This window comes from Chinchilla lanigera, unplaced genomic scaffold (assembly GCF_000276665.1).
Source record: "Chinchilla lanigera isolate Chin_1 unplaced genomic scaffold, ChiLan1.0 scaffold00003, whole genome shotgun sequence".
In the NCBI taxonomy this organism is placed as follows: Eukaryota; Metazoa; Chordata; class Mammalia; order Rodentia; family Chinchillidae; genus Chinchilla; species Chinchilla lanigera.
The window spans coordinates 9,300,855-9,323,672 of NW_004955404.1; the positions used below are offsets into that span (position 1 = coordinate 9,300,855).

Consider the following 22,818-nt stretch of genomic DNA (forward strand, 5'->3'; position numbering starts at 1 on the left):
ACCTCCCTCCCCTGCCCAGCACCTTAGCCACTGATGGTTTCACTGCCTTCACAGTTTTCCAAGAACATCCTGTAGTAGGAAGCAGGTACACTTTTCAGGCTTACTTCATTTAATAATATTCAAGTATGCACTTTTCATATCTTCATAATTTCTTTTTATCGCTGAATAATATTCTTCTGTATGAATTTGTTGTTGTTGTTGATGATGATGATGATGACATATTCAGCCACTTCAGGTCATCTTGGCTTTTTCCTAGAGGTGGCGGCAATGAACCAAATCACTAGAAACAGTTGTGTGGAGGTGATTGTGTGGAAGTAAGTTCTCAACTCATTTGGAGAACTCTGTGGGAGCAAAGTAGCTACACCATATCATCAAGTGTCTTTCAAAACGCGAATCTCATCATGTCCCCTCCTTGCTGAAGACTTTCAGGGCTTCCTCCTAGTGTTTAGAAAGTCGCCAGTTCCTAGTTTGTCTAACATGGTAGCATGGGCTTCTGTCTTCCATCATTAGTCAATCACATGGGCCCCAGCTTTCACTATACCTGTCCAAGACTCCCATCTCTGAGAGCTTCCTGTGATTTTCCAGAACACACCTCTCTTCTTTCCAAATGAAATGCCATTCTCTGTCCTCTTCCCCTGATAACTCCTATTCACCACTTAAGACAGAGTCACACAGTATCACATTTACAAATCCTCTACTCTCTCCTAGGCAGAAATAGCTATTCTCTCCTGTGGACTCTGTCTCCATCTTGGCCTGGGAAGAGCCATACTGTGATGTACAGTTCTAATAAAACACAGATATTATTTACTAACATAAACTTGGAACTCTAAGAGACCAAGGTTGATACCTTAACAGATTTTTCCACCCCTAGAAACTAGGAAAAGTTACCCAAAAAGGCACAAATATTTGTCAAATATAAGTTTAAATTAGTGATCATTGAAAAAATAGAAAAAAGGCCTCTTTACTGGTCCTTATAAGTTCAATTCTCTATAAGCAACTCAAAAACTAATCACAATATTCATCTTGTATGCCTAATAATGGCCTTACTGATCCATGTTGTACTTTAATCCTATCATACAAACATCCTCCCTCTTAGGGTCCTACCTGTTGCCTCTTTGGAAAAGCATAGAATATTCTTTCTCTTGTACAAAATGATTGGTTTAGGTGAAGACAGAAGCATTAAAGTTGTGAGACAGAAGCATTAAAGTTGAAGTCATAAGAAATTTCATCACAAGCATGGTCTTCGTCTCTTTAACTGAAACTATGGTACCCAGTCATAGAGTTCACATTACTTTTCAAATACCATTTATTCACCTTCTTGCCACCTTTTCTCTTCAGTTTCCATTTTTAAGATGAAACAGGTTACCAAGACCCAAGCTCATCTATTTCTCACTAACTTCTCTGATTCAGTTCATGAAGTGCCCCTCATGGAAGTCCCCTGCTGTCATGTTCATCCAGCCTTCCATTCAGATTTCTCATCTCTAGCCCTTACAAATTCCAAGATGGCCCCCGATTTCCTACTCAGTGAGGCTGACTTCCCCCACAGGAGTTCCTGGGGTGATCCCACAGAATTCTTGTCTCTTTAGTCTCTTAAGGGAGCACTAACCATGTTCAGGAAGGACACATCATCCTGACTTAAACCCTTCCCAATCGCATCACATTGAAGATTAGATTTTGAAATGTGAATCTTGGATGAATGCAACCATTCAGTCCACAGCAGATATTGGCTTCAGTATTCATCTCTGATTGTTTCATAACAGTTTGTAAGTTTTTTGGTTTTCTGTTTGCTTGTTTTAATAAAACCTGATAGGAAGCTCTTGTTGGACTATATTTTCAAATTTCAGGGTAAAGAATGGGAAATAAAACTCTGCTTCTGAAAGCAAGAAAACTTCTCAGATACTATATTTGGTAAACTGGAAGTCCTTGCTGTAAATATTTACATAGACAGGAAGTTAAATGTGCCCCTTCACCCTGACACATATGTGAAGAGCCCACTGAGTATGGCTCAGTGAGGTGCCATACAAGTTTTTAAATCTCTTTTAAAACTTTTCCTTGTGGTAAAATTCATCACTTGAATTTACCATCTTAACCATTTTTAAGTGTACAGTTTCATAAAGTTCTAATACATTTGTTTTACAATTGTTCTCCAGAGCTTTGTCATTTTGCAAATCTGAGACCGTGCACTCACCAAAAAGTAACTGCCCTTGCCCTTCCCCTGCGACTGTGACAACCACAAGTCTTTCTTGTTTGTATGAATTTGACTCCCTCAGGCACCTCATGTAAGTGGGATAGTATAGTATTTACCTGACTGTAACTGACTTATTACATTTATTTCAGTGTCTCGAACTTTCTTTTATGTTGTAGCATCTGTCAGAATCCCTATTCCATTGATGCATACACCACATTTTGTTTATTCATTTATCCACTGACAAACACTTGATTTTCACTGCTTAGCTATCATGATCAGTGGTGCAGTTAAACAGGAGTGTGCCACATCTCTTTAAGAGCCTGCTTTCAATACTTTTGGATATATGCCCATAAATGAAATTGCCGCTTTTTTTTTTTTTTGGTTTCTTTTCCGATATCGGGAATTGAACTCATGACCTTGTGCTTGCCAGGCAGGCGCTGTGCCGCTGAGCTAAATCCCTCGCCCTTGAAATTGCTGTATTTTAAAGATAGATTTTAAAGGTGTTTTTTAAAGGACTGCCATCCTGTTTTCCATAGTGGCTACACCATTTTACCATCCCTCAGACTGTGCACTAGGGTTGAAATTTGTCTGCATACATTATTGGTCAGCACTTGTTATTTTCTATTCTTTTTCTTTCTTTAATTTTTTGCCATCCTAGGGCTTGAACCCAGGGCCTTCACACTGAGCTACACCCCAGCCCTTTTTATTTTGAGACAAGTTCTTGTAAGTTGCCCAGTTGCCCAGCTGAGCTCCAATTTGAGATGCTCTTGTTTCAGCATCCCGAAGGGCTCTGTTTGCTGTTGTTGCTGCTGTTGCTGCTGTTGTTGTTAGTGGTGTTGGTGTTGGTGGTTTCTTCTTTTTACTAATAGCAATCCCAGTGGGTGTGGGAGGAAATATCATACCAGTTTTCATTTTTATTTCTTTGATGATGTTACATGGTTTAGTCCCTTTTTTCCCATAGGTCTGATGTCAGGTTATTGCTCTATCTCTCCCTTGTGTCTTCCCCTGAGCTTGGGGAGGAAAGACTTGTCATTTAAAATTTTACCAAAGTAATTATTAGATCAGCCTGAAAAATTTTAATGTTTAATTTCACCTTATCTAATGTTTTCTCAAAGACTGTAAGTTTAATTTTTCTAGCAAAACATAACTTGCTTGAAGAAAAGAAATTTTATCTTGTCTCTCCTGAATCTCAGGCAGAGCCTGTCACTAGTTGGAACTTATAACTGTTTGCTAAGTGAATAATAAGACAGTCCTCCCAACTCTCTGTTGTGTTCCATTAGCACATCTCACTAACCAATCACCTCTACCATGGGCTTCTTCTGGCTTTCTTGCTTCAGCAAGTATTCATATATTTCTTATTTCATTGTCTAATAGGCAAGAACTTCAGTGTAAAAAGTGTTGACAAAGCTCAAAATATACCTCGCTACCAGAAAGTGCTTCATGCACTGTAAAGATTTAGTTAACAGTACAAAAGTTGCAATTTAGAGAGTATACCCAGAATGAAGTGTATTTTCCATTTTCTTAAATATTTCTTCCTGAGAGTGACTAGCTGTATAATTCTATTTCTTGATGCAATTATTGCCAGTTTTCAGAAATGATACAAAGAAGTTTGTAAAGTACAACAAGATTACAGTTATGAAGAAGATTGTTGAACTGAAGGGTTTACCTGTCAATGTCTGATTTAGGGAGTGAAAGCTCACCACACATTGGGCAACAACTCTTTACTTAAAATTTCAGCGATCGTTTCATTTTAGTACCGTACTCATTATATACATGATAAAGTGCCTTCTTTGTTCTGCCTACCTTGTACTTATAATCAAAAAAGACTCTTCTGGGAACACTACAATTTTCTTCTTTAAACAATAGCAAGAGAAGGAAAACACTTGCTTCATGTACTTATTAGAACAACCGTGCTTAGCCAGACTCTCCTGGTGTATATGAACATATTTAAATTCTATCCAACATTCCATGAGTACTAGCATTTTTCAGGGGAAAGTACAACTGAACTAGAATCTGAATAATTTCTAAAAATAAAGATAGTCTGTCTAGGCAGATGAACAGAGACAATGATGCCTGGTGACTTGGAGCATTGTTTTTTTGTCTGTGTGTGCCTTATGTTCCCACTGCTCTAGATGTTTCAGTTTTAGTGAAATAACTCTCTTGTCATAACTCAGCTCCTGCAGCAATTAGTAGTGAAGTAGTGCCTGTACATATAAAATTAAGAAGTTGCCCAAAGTCACTTTGGAGTTTTCCAAATAAAAAATGTCATTCACATTTGAATAGTCTGTTTAAGATTCTACAGGCAGTTTTTAGATTGAGAACATCAAGTGCTCACACAGAGAGCCGAGCCCTGAGGAGATCAGTGATAAACATTTTTAATTGGAGGACATTTAAGAGACATTCATTTCCAGAACAATGAAATACCATGCACTACCACTTGACCTTATTTTCTTCCGTGTGTTTCCTGCACATCCCCACCTAATTAAGTTGTTCTTTTTTTGTAGGGCACTATCAGTGAATGAGTCCAGCCCTGACCTCCTTTTCCACTTGTACCTTCACCTACAATCTTGTAAACACTCTTCCCGAACTGCTTGTCAATCTTCCCCTGAATATGCTGGCAGAGTTCCAGCCCATATTTGAGTTCCCGCTGTAAAACAAACCTCCAGTATACTCTGCTATTCTCTCCATAAGCTTTATTCTTCAAGATCTCATCAAATCTATCTTCCTTTATAAGTTCCTAAAAATCATACAACAAAAAACAATGCTTACTAATGAACCATCAAGCCAGGAAAATACATGGTGCAAACTTACATGTATATTAGTTAGTGAAGGAATCCAGGCTAAAGTAGACACAGGGTGAATGTAACTATATGGCATCGTGGAAAATGCAAAACTATGGAGTCAGTAAGAAGATCAGCATTAGCCTGTGGGTTAGAAAGGTAGGTGGGACCCAGAGGATATTTGGGCAGTGAAATTTTGTAGGGGACTATGATGGTGGATATGTGTCATACAACTGAGAAAAACTATAGAATGCACATCATCCAGATTGAATCCTAGTGAAAATTATGAGTTGTGATCCAAATATATGGTAAACGCTTCAATGAAAAAGTTATTACACTTTGCCGTCAGTCCCCCTCCAAATGTTCGCCTTTACTTCAAACAAACTCATCTCATCATTGTTGCCATTTGTGAAGCAGTTCTGGAAGCCCCTTTTCCTGTGTGTGTTTACAAGGCCTGATCAATAGAAAAGCAGGCTTGTAAAAGCATCATGGTGTGTCCTCGTTCACCTTATTGACCAGATCTTGTACCGGGCAATTGCTGACACTTCCTCAGAGTTAAAATAACCATGAAAGGAGAATGTTCTGAAGTGGTTCAGGACATGAGGTGATCACACACAGCACAGCCAAAGACATTCATTAATTCAGAATCCCATGGGCATACGTACTCAGTTTTGAAGGTAAAGTGACTTTTCCAAAATCATTGTAGTTAGGTGCCGGGGTAAATAGAAAATCTGAGTCTTCTTTTCTAAATTGCTAATCTTTTCTTTGAGATGGTATGTATTTTTCACCATCATATTTTCACTAAAGGAACTTACCAGGAAGTGAACAGGGTGCTGTCGATGCACCCCTTATGAAGGGGCTGTGCTGCATTCCTGTGAGTCAGCTGATTCAGTTATCACTGGGTTTGCATCTGTGACTTTCTTGTTCCTCCTCCCTTGAGGACTTCAATGAAACAATATTCATATTTATTGATCTTCAATTCCAAGCACTTCATGCCTCCTTAATTGATGTAGTTGTCTTTCTCTGCATGACTATGTTATCTTTGCAAGAGTAGCTCATCAGGGGCTACTCTTTTTCCAAGGACCAGTCATGAAGGTTAAATGGCAAGGTGTGCTACTACCTACAAACATGGCTTCAGTTTTCCTCCTCAGAGAGCCAGCAAGTTAGTTGGCCTTTTTAGTTCCAACAGCAAATTGGACACAGTTCTACTTGGAAATTTAGAGCGGCAAGTATAGGATCAAAGTGTATACCTTAATGAAAGGCAGTAGAGTGCACTGATAATTTTTTTTTACTCTAATAAGATGTAAAAATAACAATCACCTTTTTAAAGGGTTAGATGTATTCATGAGTGATGGTTAAATAGCAGCAATTAAAGAACCCAGTATTTGAAGAGTCTACCTCTAACTTTTTGTCCTTGACAGCAGTAAAAATAATCATATCTTACATATTATTCTAAAAAGCCTCCTTTGGCAATTTGGAGGTTATTTTTATGTGTAGAACTGATTCACTGACTGGGAATGGAATTGTTTTTCCCTGTAGTAAGGTTTATATTCATACTTACCGCTTGCTATGAGTAAGGTAATCATTTTCTACCATAGTAAAGTTTATGAAAGAAACCTTTTGAAAATTTTTCTACCCTAAACTCAGAAGTCTATAACAGCCATCATACTTTTATATTTTACAGGTTGCCTGGGGACTGATTTATTTACCAGTTGGGGGTTTTCTTTGAATAAAATCATAAATGTATAATTTAGAGAATGATTCTCCCCAAAGTCCAGTTGTTCCATTGTGATTTTGTTTCTTCTGCAAATAATAATAGTTCCCCAACTGTGGTATGGTATGTCTTTATTTTATGAATGTGTGAGTTTTAAAAAATAATCTGGAGTTCTTTAAAAGAATTACAGACTACTTAAGGAAAAATTTAAGTGTAAACAGGGTGGAAAATTATTCTGTAGATATTTGAAATAACATTTCCTAACAGGACAGAAAACACCAAGTAAATTTATATTTCACACTTAAGTTTTATTTGACCCAAGAACACACAGAAGCAATATTTGACCTTTCAGAAACAGCAGTAAACACATTCCAAATGTCATCCCATTCTACAAGCAAGGACTTTGGACGCAGTACTCCTCTCCCCACCCCCCACAGCTGCACTGTACCGTCTCGTAGTCCTGACTACTGGATCTCCCAGATGTTTCTCCAATCCAGTACTTTCCCATCTCCACTGCCAATGCCTTTGCCCACATAGTATTCTCTCTTGCCTGGTATTGCAGTAGACAAACCACAATTCTTACATCCAATCCAGCTTTTCTCTTCTATGCTTCATATTTTGGCAAGCATAGCTTTTCCAAATTTCTACCTGATTGTGTCGTGTTTCCACTTAAAAAGCTTTAACGTCTTTCCATTGCTTTGGGAAAAGACCAAAACCTTTGTTTGGCTCATCCCTAGCACCCAAATCCCAGCTCTGTTCTCCCCACCTCCCCATGCTAATTGCACTGTTTTCTTTCCCGGTTTCAAGGCCTTGCACCTTTTCCAGGAAGGTTCTTCACCCTGCTCTTAATAAATAGCTAATGCATGCTAGTGTTTCAGGTTACACCTCAGAGTTCAGTGTTTTTGTTACTAGCTCAGACTAGACTCTGTTTGTTTATGTGTTCTGGTAGAAATCATTCTTTTCCTTGGCACAATTTATCTTATTTTGTAATGATGTGATCACTCAAATCAACATTTGTCCCTGCAACCAGCCTGTGTGCTCTAAGAAAGGATAGACTCTCTCAATTTATGGTCCTTGTTGTATCTGAAGTCAAGAACAGTGACTGACAATGCTCAGAGTTCACTGAATATTTACAGGATGAATGAATGTATAAATATTAGATATCATTAATTAGAGAATGAATGAAAACTTGTTTATATGTATTCAGATTACTGAAATGTTTCAATTTATTTAATAATGAGGTCTAACTTTCAGCATTTTATTTATAGGTTTTAAAAATTTTTAAACAATTTTGATTCTTGCCACTTTATTTTCTCACATGTCAATCAACAGCCTGAAATTAGTACAGAATCATTTCTTCATTCTTACAAAATTTCTAACAATTCAGTACTGAAAATGATTCAGTATTAACTTCGAATTAAACCCATAGCTAAGTGAACTCCAGTGGCTTTATCTTCCCCCAGTGTGGTTACTTAACCCAGACTTTAACATTCTCATCTTAATTGTTCTTTTGGCCTGGAAGGCATTGACCCTCTTCTTACTTGCCTGGCCTCTTCTTCAGAGTTTGGTGTTTGTCCTTTAGTGCTAACTTTTGGAATTACTGAGGAATGTCGGAATCCTAACCGAGGTCCTCCTAGCTAACAAAGCAAGCGTAAAGAATCCTCAGCATTTCATTTCAGCACTGCGTGGCCTTCCACGGTGTCTCATGCATTCAGAGTTGGTGATTCTTCTCAGGTACTGTACTTCATTCTCTCTTCATCCAGTTAGATGTCTCATTTGACACTTGGGAAGACTTTCCACATTGTCATTGTTAATAAATAGGTAGTAAGGAGAATGGTATATATAAAAGCATCTTACGCCATTGCTTAATGCACTGTGCCTCTAAGATAGAGCTCATTATCTATGGCATGGAGACTAAAGCATTTTAACACTATTATTGACTCAAATAAAATAGATGTGAATTGGTTTTGAAAATCATATTGCTCAAGTAGAGATTATTATTTTTTGATGAACATGGTATTTTAAGAGTACCGTTGTACATATAGTTCCTTCATTTTTCTATGGGAGCTTATACATTTAAAGTAGGTACTTTTATTCCATTTTTTTGTTTTGTATGTTTTCCACTTTTTCATGCAAGTGGTTTTCATGTGTTTGTTCTTCTTAAGGAAAGACCAAAACATGTATACTTCCGACAATAAAGTTCTATGGAAAGATATAATTTTAAATGGGGTTGAGAGAAAGTAAAGTAGAAAAAGCGTATAGGTGCACATAAATCCACATAACTACAATGGCTGAAGCATGTAGAGTTGAAGGAATAGTATTAAAATATGATTCAAAGACCGCAAGGGAGAAAAACCTTTAAAAATACAAATGTAGGTATATCTTAGTCCCCGACTGCTTTGAAAGTTGTCAAATTTGGTATTGCTTTGCTCTGTTTTAAAAAATATTCTACAGCAATTCTGTCTGGATGGATAGGAAAGGGTTGAATATTCTCCTTAGCCTTTGTCTCTATTCAGGAATATCTTGGCTGTAGCCACAGAGACTTGTCTCTGACAGTGACTGACCACTATCAGCTAAGAATACGGGTTTGGGTTATGTTTTTCTGCTGCATGTCTTGAAATCCCTTCATTGTACATTCTTTTCTTCAACTATCCCTCTTCTTGTTCTTTTCTTCTATTTTTGGTACATATAAAGTCTAACAACTCTAGACCAAGTATGCTATCACACCAGGTCAAATCTTATTGCAAGCTAACACTCATGTGACATTAGGTAAAAATAATGAAAGAACGTTAAAAATTAAGTGAGACTGATGATTTTTTGAAATTATTCATTCAAGTGAATTTGGTGTCTTCTTAGCTCTCTCTTGTGATTATCTTTGCTGCTGTTCAGCTATAGTCTTCTGCCTGATTTCCTTCCTACCTCACTGGGAAGGAAAGAGGACATATTAGTCCCTGAAAGCCCAGGCCATTAAACTCAGACAGGCTGGGATCAGAAACTGCTCTACCACTCCCTAACTGCCATCATGATACTTAACTTTAGCATCACAGTCTGTTAAAAGGAAGGCAACAAGGTAATTTATGTAAAACAATAAGCATTATAACTGGCTTGTCCTGATGAATACATAAATGTTAATTATTATGAAGTCACTTTAGCTTTCTTTTAATCATATGTATATTCATAACTTGAACCTGTGTCTAACAGAGCAATGTTCTTTAGACTTATCCATGCTGGACAGTAATTTTTTAAATTTCCAGTCTTTTTGCAGAGAGATTACATAAAATGAAATATTGTTGAATTACTAGAAAAATTTAAAAATGCAAAAATGCAAGCCCAGAGATTTTATTTTTGTATTTAACAGATTAAATAAAAGAGTATTCAGTTAAACCCCTAAAGATATTGATATGTTGTCACTCAGTTTCTAAGCCTGTTCAATTAAAGAAGGGAAATCGAATTTGCAAGCAGGCATAGGCCCATGGTCCATACTTTAGGTAGCATAAATGTAGAGACTATATCTCCTTATTTTTCTTTCAAATGGAATAGCTCCCTTTTTAAAATCTTCAAACTCTCATAGATGTTGTCACTATATACATCTGTCTCAATACTGTTGTTATGGTTGATATATTGTGTCAACTTGGGGAGTCTAGAGGTTTGGTTAAGTGACTTAGCAGGAAGCCAGAGTGCTTACTTTGTATACATCCTGAGCCTGTGGAAGAGAAGGACAAAGATTACGTGAGAGCTACACGCCCCTTAGGTGGGGGTAGCCTGTTTACAGTGTAAGGGAGGGAAAGAAGCTGCTTGCCGCCATTCCTCCCTTTTGCTCTGGCTGTTTGCTGTTTGGCTGCCATACCTCCTTTGCTCTTGTTGCTTTGCTACCTTCTGCCTCAGAGCCAGCCAAGTATGGACTGAAACCTCCACATAATGTAAGCTAAATAAACCTTTCCTTCCTTCATTTTGGGCGTTGGGTGTTTTGTCTCAGCAATGAGAGAAAAGTAACTAAGACAACTGTATTTGGTTTAAAGCAAATATAAAAACCACTAACTGGATGAAAAACCCTTAAAATAGTGGCTGAGGCAAGGCTGACTTCTGCCCTGGAGATGGTGGCCCTAATCCCTACTTCCACCCTCCTGAGGAAATTCAAAGAAACAGTTCACATCTGTGTGTATCTGCTACCTGGTGGTGTTGATCCAGAAAAAAAAAAAAAAATTAAAAACCTCAAGGCTGCACTTTTTCTTGGTTTTGTTACAGATATTCAGCTTGAATCCTTTTACATAAAGCACTGTGAATTTTATATTTTCCATTCAGTCAAAGTCTTACCGGACCTATGTAGCTTCTACATATATGAAGCACAGGGGTTTTGACCAAACACATTGGGTCTAGAGCTCAATTTTTAGCCACGAGATCACTTATTGTGACCTTCCATCCCTTCCTGGCCCTTCCTTGGGAGGTTCATGACAACGTATGTGTTTTTTAAGGCAATAGTTATGGCAGTATATAGAAGAGCAGATTATTTCAATTTTATTCAGTGTTTCTTTGATCAGTGAGCATGAAAACGTGTGTACAGGTTGAGTGAAGGGGAGGAGAGATTAATTTTGAGTGTTCATATGTTTCTTGTCAAATTAAAAAAATATATTATTTTAAGAGTATAGTTTTGTCCTTTGTTTATTTCCTCCTTACAACTATATTTATTTGTCCAAAAGGTGAGTCACCGTGGCCAGTATGGCAGCTTGCATCATTAATGTTTCCCATCTACCTTTTTTCATGTGTAGGTGTAGATAAAGACTGACAAAATCCCAGACATGCTGTATATTTAGTTGCACGAGTAACTGAACTAGTAATTAGCTATATCAATTGTCAGTTGCCTTAATGCCAATATGTAACAAACCGTCACAAACCAGGCACTCAGGGTTTATTGTTTGTGCATCTAGAGTCAAGTGGGACCTGGGTGAGGGGCTCTAGATCTTGGGAGGGCTTGTCTGTGAATGAGCGAGCTTCGGGTAAGGCCAGTTGACTTTGCTCCAGACAGACCAGGGTCAGTGTGCTCTCCGGGCAGGAAAAAGCACAAGAGAGGGCACAGGCCACAGCCCAAGGGTTTATTATCTCCCCTCCCGCTATTCACCTGGGCACAGAGTACGAGCATTTTGCAGATCACATCCTAAGGATCATTGCTTTGGAGCAGTGGGGGCAACAGCTGGCATCCATTTTGAAATTGATCACATTTCTTAAAAAGTCAGATCCTCCCTATGAATGATATGATAAGTAAGAACAGTTAAAGAATTCTATTTACCTTGGGAGAAAGAAATGTACTTGGGCAAGTTCCTTAAATCTCCTGTGTGTCTCAGTTTCTTCATTTCTAAAATGGGACTAATAGTAGCACCAATTCCATAGGATTACAGTCAGGATTACAGTAGTTGGCTATCTATAATTTTTAAAACAATGTCTTGCATTGTGTTAACTGTAGTTATCAACATTATTGTTATTAATGTTAGAGCAGGCACCACTAAATACTGTCAAATATGTAGTGATGATATAGGGTGGTCTCAGTACTTTCTTAAGCCTATTTAATTTGTAATATTTTTTGCTAAAATTTATAGCACTGGTACCATCTGTTCAGCTTTCAAGAATTATAATTTTAGGAATTTATAGATGTATATATTCTGGAGAAGCAGATTTAACATTATAGAACCATTTGGGATGTATTTTTATTTATAAATTCAATCTATCTCACTTATAGATGGGTGGTAAGTTCTTCAGATTTTCTTGCTTCATACGTTTGGTATTGATGTTAAGAAATGGGTAGAAAGCTTATGAATGACGTCAACTTATTGAAATGTCTCAAAATGTTGTGGCCAATTATTAATTTGCTCTGTGTGGTGATGAGAACACAGGCCAATGAGGAACTTGGGGTTTTGCATTGCTGTTGGTTGCTGAATATCATATCTCTTAATTTTACAGAAAATATATATTCTTACCTATTTTTAAAGGTGACATATGTGTATATAGTTTAATGTATAATATATATTTATGTTAAATAAATGAAACATTAAATCAAATACTTATTAATATTTAATCATTAAACAAATAAATTATAAAACATAAATGTTGTAAACCAAAAATTAAAATGTCTTAAAATAATTTAATAAATAATTTGATATATTTAAAGATGCTAATCTCTAAATGTTGGGTAACATTGTTACTGGAAAAAAAGCGCTTTCATTTGCAATTTTGTTTCCTTGGAAACTACATGTATAATAGCATTTGGTCCTATAAATATAAGTATTTATGGAGACTACTGTATTGGTGGGAATATACTTAATTTCACTGGGTCTTGTTGCTAAATCAAAGCTGTCTCTTAAACACATATAATATACATTTTTTTAAAGAATATATACAGTTTACTAATTTTCCCTTATAGGCATTAGTCATAGCTCATTATAATAAATTTGTGATTATATAGTATTTCAAATACCTGAAATGCATTAGGCAACTTAAATGTCTGTTTTGAGTGTTAACTATAAATATTTTCTCTTTCAAACTTCATGACTCTAAAATCTCTTTAAATGTTCATATATGTTTTTCCTTTATAATAGCACTATGCATTTCATTCTTTAAGAAACTGAGTAGTTTCAGAACAGTATCATTCTAAGATACAATAGGTTATACAACTAGGTGGTTAAGGCAGTTGGGAAAAATCTGTTGACCTCAGGTTAATTTTCTGTAGTCCACATCTCCAAGATGTAGAAAAGGAGAAAAGGACTGAAGATGAAATAAACAATTAGCATTTGCATCTCAAGTTCCTAATCAGTTTAGAACCTGTTAAGAATAATTAGCAACCTTGCTCATAACAATTAACATTTGAGGGTTTTTTTTAGTCCATTTATAGTTTATAAATATAGATATACAACTTACACCTCAACTTATAGTTTTCAAATTATTTTTCACCTCTATTGTCTTATTTAATATTTTTAAGTACTTTTGTGATTTTAAAATTATTTTCCAAGCATGAATTAGAACCTAAGGTTTCCTCTCTTTTGATTTAATTCTTAGGAGGAAACTCCTACTGAGAACTGCAGGATCATGATTAATACAGGGCAGTTGTGGGGCTGGGGATTTAGCTCAGCGGCAAAGTGCCTGCCTGGCAAGCGCAAGGTCGTGAGTTCGGTTCCCAGTACCGGAGAAAAACCAAAAAAAAAAAAAAAAAAAAAAAAAAAAGGGCAGTTGTGGGAGGGGAATAGGTTAATAAAAAACTTAAGAGCAAGCATTTATGATATGTTTATTATGTGCTCCTTGCTACTGTGTGTCTAATATCACTTTTCCATTCTCCGTTTGTAATCTAATTTGGAAATGACTTGTAACTAACAAATGCTGAAAATTTAGCAGTGTGCTCCTTTCTGCATTTTCTCCTTAAAGTGATGGTGCTAGGCAAACTTGGAGATCTGAACAAAACATAATCCTCATTGAGTCACATTTCCCACCAGGGTGACAAAATAAGTGGAACTTGTGGGTTACTGAGTATCTTTCATGGAAACCCAGACTCATAAGAGAACCTAAAGTCTTTTCCAAAGACCCAATTCCAGTAACCATGTTTATTTTAGTACTTGAAAATGTGTGCAGTCTAAGTTTAACTGTGGAACACTTAGCATCTTAAGATTCCAATATTGGATTAAGAATCCCTCTTCTAATTAAGAAAGTCCTCAAAATTTATCTTACTATGGTTTTGCAAACTTTTTAAGCAAAAGGCCATATAACATCCTAAACTGTATAGGTCATATGACCTCTGTATAGATTATCTGTCTCTAAGCTTGGTAACACGAATGCAGACATAGACGTTAAGTGACCACACAGAAGTGCCTGTTTTCCAGTAAAACCTCGCTTACGAAAACTGGTGGGAGCTGTTTTTGTCCTGAAGGCTACAGTTTGCCTAATGACTGGTTTTGATCTTGAAGGTCAGTTTCAGTGCTGAAGTTGTGATTCTGACAGATCTCCTGGGTTTATGACTAATTCACTCCTTAGGAACTGTGGACTGTGGCTCTCTCATTCCTGCCCCCCTCCTTCTATGGCGCCCAGAAGCCTGTCTTTATACAAGCAAATGGTCTACCAGGGTATTTTCCTAAACAGAGACATTTCCCTAAGAGGAATTCTGCTGCTACTATTGTGATAATAAGTACACCACAGATGGCGCTTTCATTTCAAAAACAACCACAACATCAAAGGAGATAGGGAATTTCTGTGTTAATTGTGGAGTTTTTCTGTTCTGTGACGTGATGATTTAGTTTGGCATTGGTGCAAATTAATACTTAAGCTTCTACTGGAACTTAACAGGTGTTCCCTTTGTTGCTGAGGTGGCACTGGATCGAAATATAAGAAGGAAAGAGGAAAAAAGATGCGGCAAATACCTTATGTATCACAGTCTGGCAATTTCAAAGAGCTTACCTGTAAGCCTAAATTCAAATAAGCATTTTTATATTATAACTGCCATTTTTAGGGTGCTTTATTGTCGTAATCACTATATTAGGCAAGCGTGTAAAAACCATAAACTAGATTGTAGCTGCACTGAGGAGCAACCTGGGTTCCCTTTGTCTGCAGTCATTTTCTATCCGTTCTCCAGTCAGGTCTCCAGCAGGAGGCCTACAGGCCTACATCTCAGCCTCTCGGTCTGCTCAACCCCTTGGCCCACTTAATATTAAAGAATTGCCACCTGAAAAGGAGATTTTATGTAGAAACTAGGATTTCTTACTTTCAAAAACAAGACCCATGATGAAGGCTTTCATTTTCCCACATGAACCAGCCGCTTCTGTACTATTACACCCATCGCTGTCTTTGTCTCCCCGGGGGCAGAGCCTGAGTCAGGCGCTGAGCACTCGTCCTCCGAGTGTTCGGGCTGCCTCGTTTTGCTCCTGAGTCACTTGGGTTCGTGGTCCCTCATGTTCACATGGTCTGGGGAGATCTGTTCAATTACAATTATTTCAAATTTCACTTATTGGACTTTTTCAATGCACTCAGTCTGCCTGAAACATATTACAGGACTTGAACCAAAATTTTTACTGTATCTTCTATCAAGGGCATTTTTTCTTTGTGATGATCAATGTCACTTTTATAGTTCCTTTGTAAAGAAATAACTTTTAGAAGTCAGTGCCAAGAGAAGAGAAAGATTTTTCTCTCTTGAATAGTTTTTATAATATTTTTTTCTCATTTTGTCCTGGCTACCAGGGACTTCAAAACTCCATTGAATAATGTGTCATAATTCTGGGAATATTTCTCCCTTACTTTGCACCCTTGCTTCTGCATGTATTATGTTAATGCTAACAATTAACCTGAAAACACACGTAGACACATTTTACAAACAGCTTTTTAGTCCGTTTTGCAGAACACCAGGAGTCATCAGAGTAATGTAGAAACAGCACTAAACTTCTCAACCCTATTCTGCTCACTGCAAACACTTTCATATTTAAAAAATTCTAATCAGGTCATGTGATCATTTCATTGCTCTTTCAAGAATGCTACCTGTCTTCCTTTCATTTGCAAGAGGTACAATTTGTTTATTGATGTACAGGAAGCTGTATCACATCTCTCAATCCTGTCTTCCCATCCACAGCATTCTCCACTTTGGCTCCACAATGCCAGCAGCTTTGCACAAATGAAATTCTCAAAATAGAGCAGGACACTCTCTGTTGCTCATCTTTCACAATACCATTATTCCACCTATAATCACTCTAGCATTTTAAATGCAAGTCTACCATAACACTGTCCTTTATTTTAAAAATCACATTAATGACTAGTCTTATTCTTTTGGTATATCTGATGGTCAGCCCAACATTTAGTATACTACTGTGCTCCTTAACTAATGATTTGCTGGAATTTTGATAGAGTCAAGATGTCTGATAGAATCAAAACACCTATTGTACATTTTTTATTGTACATAATACTGGGTCTACTTTAGAATAATTATTAAGTGTTTACCATTTTGCCAGTGCTCTTCTAACATATATTCAGCCAATCCTTCCAACTATCTCATTAGCCTATATTTTTTGTCCTCTGACAATCTAAATCCCAGAGAAATTAAGCAGTTTCCCCAAGTACACACTGCTAGTAAGTAGCAGAACCATGATTGAACCCTGGAGGTCTGGCTGCACAGACAGTGTTCAGTTGTTCTGCTGCTTTCTGTTTGCACACATGGAAATATATTTGTCCCTTATGATACCAAATAAATAGTAAGTGCCTCAACTCTCATTCTATTGCTTCTCATGAGAGTACTGCCATTATCTTGTGTTTAATTCTTTGAGGAATAGAATAAGTTCTTGAAAAGTCTTAAGAAAATTTACTAGACATAAAGTCTATGAATATTTTGTTCAAATCTCTGTGTATATGATTTAACTGTTTAGACCACAATAAAAAATGCTAAAAATGTATCAATCAATCTGTACCTTCATTATGTAGGCAATGGTTCTTAGTTGTTTAAAGCAACAGAATCGCATACCTGTGAAATCACAAAAAGAGGCTGTGAAATTGACTGACTTAAAATCCTAAAATGCAGACATACAGCTGAGAAGAATTGGGATCAGAAGTCCTTAAGGTATCCACTGGGATAAATTACCCCTTCTGAACCTACAGTCTTCATTCTCCTTCATATTCAAATCAGTCAATTCAGAGTGAAGACACTACCTTCCGAGTTTGCTGACAGTGACGCAAGAAGTATTCACCATGTTTTGTACATGAGGCAGAAATGGTCAGACAAAACTGAGATGTAAACTATTTTGTGCATCTATATTTTCAGAACTATGTTTAAATTACATTTAATAGGAGGTGCTGGTGTCCATAAATAAAGAATGAGCATTAGTGATCCCTTCACATCAGCATGAAGCAGGCATTGGCCAGAAAACCCATGCCCTAGAAGACAGGTGCCATCTTCACTGAACTCTTCTGAGTGACCTATCTGAGTGACTCTTCCTGTTTCACTCCTCAGTGGTTTTCAAACAGATTCTAACCAGTAGATAGAACGCTTATCCAAGCGTTGGCCAGCCTCAATGAAAAGACAAGCCACCTGTCAAAGTCTCACCTATTTGTCATAGAAGGTTCAATATCAAGGAGTATGGTCTTTGGGGATAAGCTAAATTTATAGCACTCCATTTTGTCTTCATCAGGTTTTTTTTTTCTTTTCTGAAGGAAGTCTTAAAAACTGCCTCAGCTAATGTATTGTTTGTTAGTGAGAACCTTAGACTTAGTTGAAGGATACTTGGAGAACTAGAATTAATTGGAAAGCCAAGACATTTGTTTCAATGGAATCTTATTTCAGCCTGAGGTAGCATCATCTAGAAGAAATAAATGAAGATCTATACAACTTGCTTTGGTGGGAGGTTACCTGTATTAGTTGTGGCTCTCTAGAGGAACAGATTCAATATTAAATGTGTGTTGGTTTGTGGGATTAGAGGCAAAAGAGTGCCAATGACCATCTTCAGGATTTAGATGGAAGAATACAAAATGGCCAGCTGTGAGCTGGAGAACTAGAGACCCAGACAAGGCCTAGAAGCTCCTTGTAGAGTCAACTTGTGAGTTTGCATTAGGCAGCTGAAGAGTGTATTAGAAGTCTGAGGAACAGAAGACCAATATTCAAAGGCAATGACAAAGACTGAAGCTCTTCCAAAAGGAGGTGAAGGCACTTCCTTCTTCCTTTCCCTTTTCATTTTGTCCAAGCTACAAATCTATTGGTTGATGCCACCCACATCCCAGTTAGTTCTTCCCCTATCAGTTGGCTGGCCTACATGTCATGGGTCCATGAACACACCAGAATTTACTAATCCATTAGGCAGTTCTTAAATCAAGTTGACAGGTCACTACTTATGATCACACTAACCTATCTTCTGACTCTTTGAATCTCATCTTATTGATAGATTTATCTATTACCTCTGTCATAAAAAATCTTCCATTTGAAAGATCCATTTCCCTTGGAAAACTATTTACTCTTAGTGAATTTGTTAGTTACAGAGCACATAAATTGCATCTTGCTAAAAGCATCATCTGATTAGTGACTCTATGGGAAACATTGGAAGGGAGTTACTATGTATAATTATAGCACATTCTTTATTATAGTTAGTATAAATTCACCTTAGAGATTTTTATTGCTGAGATCCTAAATGGTTTTTCAGAATCTATGCATATTTTTTAAAAAGAAAAACAGACCTTATTTTCTATAATTGTAAAATATATTGAGATTAAATGAAAATCTGTGTATGTTTTTGAGTTCAGTGATTTTATTAAAGTAATCAATGATAATAAAGCTGTTTTGCACCTGTGTTTCATGTATATAAGGAATAATCCATTGTTAAGCTTATTTAAAACATTGATGAAAACTGCCTGTCTTCCATGGTATGTATTAGGATCTTCAGTGTTTAAATTACATTTAATAGGAGTCTACCACAATGCATGTAGACTGCAACTTTATATATTTTTATGGATATATTAATCATCATATTTATTATCATTCATTTCACAATAAGAATTTTTATGAATTATATATCATTATCTATGAGTATTTGTGGTATTAATGATAATCTGAAATTAGTAAGCCTTTTGCTGTATGTCAATCAGTGATGGTCATGGCTGAGCCTAGTAGTATTTAACAGGCTTAACTCTTCTGAAAACTTTATGTGGTTTTCTTTCAGTGCAGCTCTTGATATTGACCTTCTAGCATTACAATGGGTATTTAACGGGGAAAATTAAGTACTTTCAGCTCCTGTCACTGTGATTAGCTAACATGGCTTCTGGCCTCAGCTGGTCACACAGCAAAATCTCCGGTGGCTAAATTGTGTACCTGCTGATTGTCATGGATTTGCTTTGAAATTTCACTTGAATATTTTATAGGAAAAATGTGTCCACCGACAATGTCATTGATCCAAATAACAACTGGCAATTGTTAAGAGTATCACAGGATTATGCCTAAGGAAATATGTAAATTGTGTAGATTAGAAAATATCTGACACATACATTTTACTTTTGTTTACTTTATTATGAATATATATGGTTCTTTAATTATCCCTGTCTGTTTATAATCTGGTTGAGCTCTGCTGTTTTACCAAAAGTATTTGGCCTGCTTATGACTTCTATTTGTTTTATTAAAGGACATCCATACTTTGGGTACAAGTATTCCCAATATAACATATTCTTCTCAATTCTTTTTGTTTTGAAAGGAGCAAGTAGATAAATGTTTACTTCAGGAGAAGCATATCTAGCTATCTCTGCCAGAGGGATGACATTTTCTCACCATGCTGGGTGAATTTCCGTGCTTAAGTGGAAAGCACTGTGAAAATTTAGTTCCTTCCACTAACTTTCATTTTCTGTTCTCTCAACAGGAACTTTTTACCCCTGAATGCAAGTTTAAAGAGTCTGTTTTTGAAAACTATTATGTAATCTACTCCTCCATGCTGTACAGACAACAGGAATCTGGTAGAGCCTGGTTTTTGGGATTAAATAAGGAGGGGCAAGCTATGAAAGGAAACAGAGTAAAGAAAACCAAACCAGCAGCTCATTTTCTACCCAAGCCATTGGAAGGTGAGTGTGTGTGTGCATTATGCTTATCGGATTTATCACCCCGTGTAGTTTTTACATTGATGAGTCTGCCCTGGCTAAAGGGAATCTTCATAGTGTCTCATTTCTTGTGCTTAATTCTTTTTGTTAGAAATGCCCTTTACTTTGATCTGGATGGTAGTTGCACAAATGTATGCTTAAATTGTTCATTTAAGCTTCCTGGGGCTGGAAGTGTAGCTCAATGATAATTAGCATGTGTGAGGCCCTGAGTTCAATCCACAAGGAAAGAAAGGAAGGGAGGGAGGAAGAAATACTGTGTCCTTCAAGTACTGTGTGTGTGTGTGTGTGTGTGTGTGTGTGTGTGTACTACTGATGATATATTTTGGGATACTTTGTTCTAATCCTAACTGCCACAACCACTTCAACCTCCAGGTACTTTTAACTCATTAATTGAAAAACTTATTTATATATTTGATGTTATTACAAATTTATGATAAGTATAGTAAAAATAAATTTTGCATATGGAATCCAAAGTATTTTCCCATTTTAGTCATTTAGGCACCAGTAATTACATATGTGTGAATTATAATTTTAAAAAAACAAAGTAATAGTAACTTTACCCTTAAAGATCTTGTGGACATCAGATGTTTCCTTCCAAATGCACAAATTTTTAAAAATTTATCTGCATCCCTTATAAACAATGGAGCCTTCACATTTACTGTGAGCAGATCCCAAGGAACAGGTGAAAAACTTCTGTTAAGTAATTAGAAACATCTGTACCTTTCTCACAATTCTGCCAGAAGGGTCATTTACTTCTATCTATGCAACATTTGTTGAGAACCACAAAAAATTGATTTTTAGGCCATTCAAAAGTGTTTTCTAAAGAAATGAAAACAGAAGCAAGGAAAAGAAAATCTCACTATAGTCAAAGTCCTCGTGGTCACCAAAGTCACCTTTCTGTACTACAAGAACCAAAAAATTAGGCCCCACCAGGGTCTCATGTAAGTGCTAGAGATGCCCCCTTGCAAGGTCATAGCAAGACAAAACCTGTCTGTCTGGGGATATCACATATCAGTACTTCAATCTCCAGACCCCTTGAATTTTTTGAAGCAGGTACCCTGAAGGGTCTTTATATGTGGGTTATAATGATTAATATTGAACTTATTAAAAATTTAAAGCAGGTTAGAAGTTTTGGTGGCATTTTCATTCCTAGCTGGAAAATCCATATTGTCATTCAAAGAGCTCATGATACCTACACTTAAAATAATTTCATTCCTTTCACTTCAAACCGTGACTGGTCCCAATGTGATGCCATAGTTTTACTGGCTTCCCAACCCCACGGCCCCTCTACTGCCTGAACTTCAGTCGGGCTCCTGTTCACCTTCCAGGCCTTGACCTTGGTGTGCTCGTGTCTGGCTTGTATTACCCAGGTATGGAAAGGATCTTGCCAATCACTGTAGAGAGAATCTCTCACTTCAGATCTCATCATCTTTAACATTTCATCAGATCCTCCCACCCAACCCTTGATATCTGACCACACTGACCTGTCTTCAGCATGAATCCTTTTAGGATTCTGTTTCACTAGAAGCTCCTCTCTCTGATGTTTCCTCTTAGGGTTTTTTCCATACACTGATTCCATCCCTGCTCCTGAACTAACATCCCATCCGTCCTGTCTGTGTGCAGAATAGAACTGAGATCCTATACTGAGATCTCTTTTCTCCCATTGCAATAATTCCTGCATAAAGCCCACTTTAATATTTTAGATGTTTCTATTCGTATACTTTTGTTCACTTTCTTGCAGAAGATCAGATCTATAATAACTGAATAAATATTTTAAGCTAGTTCAGCTCAATTTCCTTAGCCATCAAGAGAAATACATATTAGTTTTATAATATATTTTCTAATCAGGATTAAGATCATCTGAAGCTTTGAACAGTCAATTTGTCATGATCTGTGAGTGTATAAGATTTATTTCTCTAAATTTGGGAAACTACTCATGTTGGTTAATATCTTTATAGTTTCATATTTTAACTTTATCTCAGTCTTAAATTTCTCTCTAAAACAATTAATTGAAGCCCAGTTAGCCATTAGGGCCTACCTATGAAAGCCAGCATTATACTCTGATAGATGAGTGAATGATTTTCATTAAATGGTAAATCATAAGGAAAATTGGGATAAAATGTTAGGGATTTCTCTGTTTTTCCTAAACAACATAGCCATGATTGGACTTTATTTTTCAAGCAGTTCTGATGTAATTCCATCAGACTTGCCAATGTGCAAATGCAGATACAAAATAAAAAACTGTCCATAAGAGCTCTACAAAAACCTTGTTTGATTTGCCACCTTCTTTGGTCTTTTTTCACTAATATTATGTTTTGAATATAGACAGGAATAGACTAAATTTATAAAACTTTATCTCTTAACTGTATAAATATGGTAAAAAAGAAAAGGACCTTTGTGTCACTTACCTGAGGCAAAATGTGAAAAGCAGTTAGTTTTTGGAGCCCGTAGGAAATAATGAGATACTAATGATGTAATATAATAATATTATCTGGTGTTCCAGACATATATCAAACTGTTGTCTCTGAGTGTTGAGTGTATGTTTGTTTATATGTGAG

The 22,818-nt window shown here is 36.7% G+C and overlaps 1 protein-coding gene across 2 annotated transcripts in view; it reads left to right on the forward strand.

Annotated features, from left to right (window-relative positions):
- Fgf14 (fibroblast growth factor 14) overlaps positions 1-22,818 on the forward strand; it is a 625,574-nt gene that overhangs the window by 596,511 nt on the left and 6,245 nt on the right. For both annotated transcript variants that reach the window (XM_005374032.2, XM_005374033.2), the window contains exon 4: positions 20,026-20,224. In XM_005374032.2, the coding sequence (XP_005374089.1) occupies positions 20,026-20,224 (199 nt within the window). The remainder of the gene's footprint in view (positions 1-20,025; positions 20,225-22,818) is intronic.